Source organism: Coturnix japonica, chromosome 6 (genome assembly GCF_001577835.2).
Source record: "Coturnix japonica isolate 7356 chromosome 6, Coturnix japonica 2.1, whole genome shotgun sequence".
Lineage (NCBI taxonomy): Eukaryota > Metazoa > Chordata > Aves > Galliformes > Phasianidae > Coturnix > Coturnix japonica.
The window spans coordinates 30,396,680-30,404,179 of NC_029521.1; the positions used below are offsets into that span (position 1 = coordinate 30,396,680).

Here is a 7,500-nt window from a genome sequence, read left to right on the forward strand (position 1 = left end):
TTCTTCATCTCAGCCTATCTTCTTTTATCAGTTCAGGCAAGAAGTCAATCACACTGAGTCAGTCTGAAGAAAAACATTTTATGCTGTTTTTCTCATACAAAAACGCCACTGCTGTAATCTGCAGCAGTAAGGCCCAGCAACAGGAAATTGACCTCACAGTAAATTCTTTGCAGATTTGGTCATGCTTTTACCATCCACTTAAACTTGCATACATAACCTGAGACTGTACCTCTGGACCAAGGAATATGACAAGCCAAAATAAAATCAAGTCAAATTAAAGAGCAAGAAAAAGCTGCAAGCAAAACAAGAAAAAAGAAAAAGAAAGAAAGAAAAAAAAAATCATAAAAAGAAAAAAAAAACCAGAAAAAAATAATGAAAAATTGGTTGTGACTGCAAAACTATTAAGTATTAAATAAAGAAAGGAGTCAGAAGCAAATTCAGAAGTGACCATATTCTGGTTGAGAGGGGCTGAGAAATACTAATGGACTTTTTTTAATGGGCGGTTTGATTGATGAGAGAAGGAATGGTGGAAAAATAAATGTAATGGTGTATCAACGTAAGGTATGGTGCAAAAAGGAAAAATAAAAATAAAAATAAAAAAAGCATTGCAAATAAAAAAAAAAGACATGTAAATGTGTGCCTACCATTTTCCAGATAAGAAGGAGCCGTACCTTCTGAGGGGTCAAGGCGGCGAGCCCGCCTTCCATGCTTGGAATTGTTGTGTACAAACATGTTGTCTGACACTGCCAGCACGTGGCCATCCACATTGACTGTTGTTGATACAACAACCTGAAAAGGAAGAAAAAACAAAAAGAATTTAAGAAGTCTGTGTATTTTCAGTAACTCGGATGCATTGATGGATCTTCTAAGACAAAACAGCATCACAATCTGTTACTTTTCACATGCAGCAAAGTGAATGACAACTATGAATACATCTTTGTTTATGTGGCTAACACTGGTGATTTTTAACTCACAATTGTTTCACTTCAGAACCTTCTACACTAATTAGAGTTTAATCTCCTATTATGCTAACAAATGAATTCAATTCAGGGAAATATTCTTCTAGCCATTAGTTTCAGAAACACCCCTCTAGCCACTCATTTTAAAAGCTGCTGTTTTGATTGATCTGTTGATATATTGATTAGATAGTTTATCTAATTAAAATTTGTTCACTTGAGACTGTCTTCAAATGAAGGGTTGTGAGGATTCCAAATAAAAAAAGCTTAATAAATCAGGAACCATCGTAACTCCCCATTTTTCCTTCAGTAAATGATCTCCAGGTCAGTTTTACAATTACATTTAATGTCTGATAATGAACTTTTTTGCATCTGAAAAGACTGAGTTGAATATGAATAGTGAAAGTGTTTTCAATCCATGAAAAGTATCCCTTCTCAAGTTCATTTGGATGGTGATTGACCCTGGTATGTCAATGGAATTTCCTCCTTTATTTTTGAGTGAAAGGCTCCTATTCTTGTGTCCAGGTTCAGAGTCCGGCCATAGAAGAGATGATGGATAGGGCCTTCTTTGGCTTCCAGCTGCTTCTCAGTAGAAAATGGAAAAGGAACATATGCAAAATGCACAACCTTCTCGATAAAAACAAAACACCTACACAATGCATTTGTGAAACTCATTCTGGAAATGATATTTCACGACCACAAGCCAAAGAGGAAATTGTGAGACACGCGTGTGTTGCGTGTGATGTAACTTCATGGGTTGGTTGTTATTATCCCAGATAGACTTTTACATCCTATTTAAATGCTCCAGCGTGGACCCTATGGTTCAGGTTCCAGATTTGCTAAATGAAACAATATCACAGTAGCTTTTTCTTTGTGGTTTAGCATTAGTAGAGTCCTCATGGGCAGTGGCTATGTGAGGCTGTGTTAGGCCTTACCAACCACATGGGATATGGTGGCAAAGGCTAGTACAAATGTTAGCTTTTGTCTTCTGCTTATTTTACTTTTGGACATAACAAAAATGATTTTCAGGGTTCTCACACCAGCTCCCATACCCAAACACCTAATGAGCAAAAAAAAAAAAGAGGGGGGAAAAAAAACTATTCTCCATTTCCACAGCGCAAGTCTCAGGCATCTGAAGACAATTCTTATCTGTTTCTGTGTTTTGGATCACCTCTGATCCTGCTTCTTATTCACAACCCATAATTAGCTTTCAGCTATCACAGCACCTTTTCTGTGTACTCTGCCTCCTCTGAGACAGCCATCTGCGTTCTCCTTTCGAACAGCCCGAGGGCAGCTCTCTGCCAGTCTGCTCTGCTCCCCTATCTTTCTCATCCCAGAAGTGGACACTTTCACTCCTGTCGACATCCACTTTGGAGAGTGCTGAGGTTGCACACTCACCGAAGCACAGAGCTACCGCCGTGCCACTGAGCTATCGGCTTTCACTTTTAATGAGATTTGCAGACTTGAAAAAATATTGCAAAACATACAGGTGTGAATTTCAGCAAAGGCTTCTGGATTTGGTTCCTAGAACACAGTATATTAAGAAGACAGGGAAAGGTGTATATAGAAATGACAACTATTTTTGTTCTGTCATGTATATATAGGTCAGTCACCAAGGGAAAAATACTGTAGTTCAGCAAAAGAAAGTAGACATGCTATGTTTTGTTATATTGGCTTATTCCTGCAACACACCTAAAAAGGTGCTGAGACAGTGAAACCAGTTAAAAATATTGTTCAAGATCTGACATACTGTTAAGTCCAGTTAAACCTTCTGAGAGGCAGGGAGATTAGCTAAAGAGACCCAGGAAAGTCTTTCTAGTGTCTACTGGCTCCATTGTCGACCACAAGATCACTCATGACTGATGCTTCATTTAGTCATCGGTGAGACAAAGAGGGCATTTCCACTCATTCCAGGTTTGACCTTCTGTTCTGTTCAGATGGATCAATATCACCAATGCCACGTGAAGCTGAGATGCATGAAAAATGGAAGCTTGGCTCAATTGTTTTGAAGAAATATTTTTTCCAGCTACAGATCTTTTCTGTTGGCTGGCTCAAGTGTTCTGGCTTCACCAGTTGGTTGGCTGTGCATGAAAACAGATGTCACATGTTTTGCGATCAAGTTTAACCACAAGTTATTCTTCTCAAAACTAAGAAAGTTGTGAACATCTCAATACTAGCTTATTACTAGTCTCAAATATGAATCTTCTTTTTGAAACAAAACACATATAGTTGTTAGTAAGCATTTCAAATGACCCCAAATATGGAGGAAATAATTTGTCCACCACGTCAGTTGTCTTTCTGTAGGGAGAAAGTGAAGTATTAAGCATTTTCTAATATAATTCAGATAAAAATATGTGGGTTTTACCACTGCTGTTGGATTTACAAGTTGTAAATGTGAAAGGAAAAAGTGGATCCAGACTTCACCAAGTTCCACAGCTGAATTTCTAACAGCTGTTTACGCAGTTTACATATGTAAAATCTCCACAGGTCTCAGTTCACACCATAGTGAAGGAAAACTATGCTTTCTGAGAAGTCACCCACTTGCGTCACGATGTTCCATAGCAGCCCACTGCAGAACTGGCCAGGTCCCAGAAACAAGCTTTTAAGCATTTTGGATACACAGCATTGAAACTACACTAAGTGGAAGGCTGACACTAGATTTTCATTAAACAGCAGTTCAAGGCGTTTGAAATTCTGAGTAAATCCTGTATGGTATTTGTAGGAGATATCTGTACCTGGAATCTTCGCATATCTCGGGGGTTTCCTGCTGTTTTCAAACAATTCTGATTGCACTTGAGAAAAAACTTTAAGAAGAATCTATGAAAACACAAAATTGAAATCTATTAGTTTCATCAAACAGCAAATCCAATTTTAAAAAGTTTAATGCAATTTTATCATAGTCATGCCTAAAAGAATACTGCTAGTGAACTATTACTTTCTTTTTAGTTAATGAATGTATTTTAAACAGTCAGATCTCTGTCATAAACAGAAAATTCATGTTTTTAATTTCTCAACAAATACAAATCTATTGACTCCGGGCCATATCTTAGCTCGGTGTGGGAAAGTTGATTTCAGTGACTCACTGACTTCAAAGGCAATGAGTAACATCAGATGAAAATTTGTTTCTATTTTTTCAAATATTTTTTGTTTTTTCACCACTTACGTTAGCAGTAATGACCTCTATCCCAAAAGATTCTAAGGTAACGAAGGTTCAGCCTTCCAAAAAACTCTTGGCTTTGTCTCTAGCTTGGCAGTTGTAGCTATGCAAAGGGACTCGGTCCAATCCTGCTGACTCCACTGAGGCTCAGCCATGGATCGGGCCTGAAGTAAGGCCCTGTTTAACTCATGTTTTTTTTTAAAGGTAAGGAACGTGGAGGATTAGACCCTGTTTTATGACCTCTCCAAGCTGTGCCATCCTTTAGCTGTAAGGAGTAACTCTACCTCAGTACAGAAATCCAGCTGATTTTTGCTGTGAGGCAATTAGCAATTATTTAGGACTAAACTGTACCATCGAGGCATCTCCTAGCAAACCATTCTGCAGCAATACTGCCTCACGGGAACACAGCAAGCACTTATGAGAAGGGGAAAAGCTTGAAAGGGTGCAGACCTGCTGCTCTCCTGCACAGGCTGCTGAGTACGTGCTGTGGGGTGGTGGTTCCACTCTCATTCTTTTACTCCTCACTTTCAAAAATCACTTTGAAAAGAAAGCAGCAGTTCTGTAACTGTGCTAAGGCCTGCAAGTAGGCTGAGCCAGATTGTGGGAAGCCTCTAATTTCTCTCCTGGCATCAGAGGATGTGCATAGCCTAGCACCTCCTCTTCTCTTTTCATGGAGTTCTGATTTCACGTTTAATAATTATATAGAAGGACTAAGGGCTTTGGTTTCAGGCTAATGATTGGCACCAAGTAACAAGGAAGGCTCGGGACTCCTTATCCAGAGTTTCTCAGAGGCACCACCCCATCAGCTTGTGCTGTCCAACTTTATAGGATTTGAATAGCAAGGTTAGGCAGAGCTTTTATATTTAGTCTATGAGCCATTATTATTTATTCACACCAATCTGTGCAAATGACTATCTTTGCCATAAACACTTTGCAGAAATTTTCATGTGCAAATAATATGCCTGGCAGGAGGTATGCCAACAAATTCTTTCCTTCATCAGTACCCAATATGGCCCTATTGTAGCTGAGAAGAAATCTTATAACAGTTGTGTCGCACTGTGCTGTCTTGCCAGGGTGTCTGGACAGGAACATCACAAATGACTGCCCCATACTACAAACTGGTGTATATAATCATGGCTCTTTCATGGGAAATGACTGGTTTTACTTCTATTGAGCATAGATAAGTCAGTGCCATCAATTCAGCTATCCCAAAATCTGCAAACAGTTTCCAGCTGTTTAGCTGAACAAGAGCTGGAGTTCCATTGTATCTGCTGTGATCTCCTCTGTTGGAGGTTCCTCTGCACTCAGGTTTTCTGCACACCACTGCAGGAATGCCACCAAGAGTTTCAGACATCCCATAAAACTGCATCTCTGTTAGCCACACTTTCATCCTAATTTTATCCACCTTGTGTTGTTTATTACTTTTTAGATACTTGCAAGCTCCAGATGCTGACTCATCAACTGAGGACTGCCTAAGCACAACAGCATTTCTGTTCCTCATCTGGTCTTTCTCCCACACCTTTTATGAGGCAGCCCTGATGCTGAGTCTGCCCTGCCCTGCACCCACCATGAGCCATGGAAGCCTTTGGCCTCACTGCTCCCAGTGCCACAGCTATGCTGACAAGGAGCGTCTCAGCTTTTTTTCTGATCTCAGGTGGGTCTTGTGAAGCTTTTTGAGATAATGTTTGTGAATTGCTCTGAAATTCTTAGATGATCTGTGCATGGGGAATGATAAGTATTATTCCTAGTGGATTTTTTTCCTAACTTGAAGCATTCAAAATGAATTGTTTCTACACAGAGACCTCACATCCTGTCCAAAATGGGGCATTAAACACTCCTTCTCTAAGCATCACCTGGAACCCATATTTGTTTAATTATGTGTTGAAATTATGTGCTGCCTTGATACCAAGACCTTTCTGTTCATTGCAATCCATGTTTTCAGCAAAACTGTGGGGTGCAGGAGGCACTGACATAAGATTTTTAGAGGAAGACAACATTAAGTCAAAAACCATATTCCCAGGTAGAACATTTCTCATGTCCAGGCAAAGAAAACTGACTTGATTTTTCCTCTCATCTGACCAGCAAGAATCAGGACTACCAGGAATGGAGGATCCCTGCAGTAGAGAGCAGGTACCATCCTCAGGGAAGCCTGCAGACATGAGGCAAGAGCTCTGCCACATACTAAGAAGTCAGCAGCTGGATTTGAGCTCAGTTCGGCTGTGTCTCAAACCCACTTGCTATAATAGGAAGGCGAGCCTTTTTAGATTTGCCTCTCGATGCTACACTTTGTATTGTATCCACAAGTGTTGTCTTTGCAATAAACAGAGGCTTGCAGAATGGTCTTCCTAGGCACAGCAATCCGTTCCTAAAATACTGATATGGAAAAAAATGCAGTCTTTGTGATACTCCTCTCCTCCAGTTTTTTTCACATGGCTAGAGAAGGACTGCTACCTCCTTAATTAAAATGTATTGCCTACCAAAGACTTCACTATTTTAAGATAAAATTTACATCTTTTATTAACTCACCTCACCTATACACTTAGCTCACAATGCCTCTCAACGCCCATCTGCCATCCGCGTACAGTAAGTCACTTGATATTCCACCCACCAATTTTTCCTAACAACCACTGTGCAATTAAACTCAACACGTTCTGTTGCGAGGTAAATTAGGCACACCTGCGGCCAGACTTCATTTGAACTGCATCAGAAAAGGACCTAACAAGGTGAGAGCATACCACAAAGTTATAGTCCTGTCAAGCAATTAGGTTTTCACTTCTGGGACATCCGCACAGTGCAATTATGCTACACATTACAACCTGGCTAATCTTCTGAACAAATGTCATGTCTCAGAGAAGCTAGTAAAAGCAGTTCATCTGCAAATGTGTCTGCTCTTAAGCCTCCACCTTATGCACATAACAACCTACAGGAGACTTTTTTGTGATATGAAAGATCTTTTTTCCATGGGAGATTTTTAAAACCCTGCAAGTGCCTTTTCATCCTTTTCACCTCTTCTTAACCTTTTTGAGAGGAGGCGTTGTAGCAAATAGACTAGAAAGACTCCTGTACTTGAATTTCAACACTGAGTGAGCAAGAAAATACTTGATAGTGTGAGTACAACTGGTGCCTTTAGTTTGCTTTGATTCAAATACTGTTTGGCTAAAAAAATATTTGTTGTGGAAAGCCACCTACTACAAACCATAGAAACATCATTATTGAAGTGTATCTCCAAACAGAAAATTCGTTTATCAGTAGGAAGCAAATGTTTCATTCCTTTTGTTTTACATATTGTGTATGAATGTCCTGATGTCAACATCCTAAAGAAAAATCAACACTGACAACACTTGAGCACTCAGACCACAACTAAGAAAGAAAGCTTCAATGTGGTTA

At 39.6% G+C, this 7,500-nt stretch overlaps 1 protein-coding gene across 1 annotated transcript in view; it reads right to left on the minus strand.

Moving 5' to 3' along the window:
- LOC107316274 (transcription factor COE3-like) overlaps window positions 1–2,218 on the minus strand; it is a 43,586-nt gene extending 41,368 nt beyond the window's left edge. Inside the window, 2 exon segments of the mRNA XM_032445483.1 lie at window positions 645–789; window positions 2,183–2,218. Of these exon segments, the coding sequence (XP_032301374.1) occupies window positions 645–789; window positions 2,183–2,218 (181 nt within the window).
- Window positions 2,219–7,500: the final 5,282 nt, after the last annotated feature.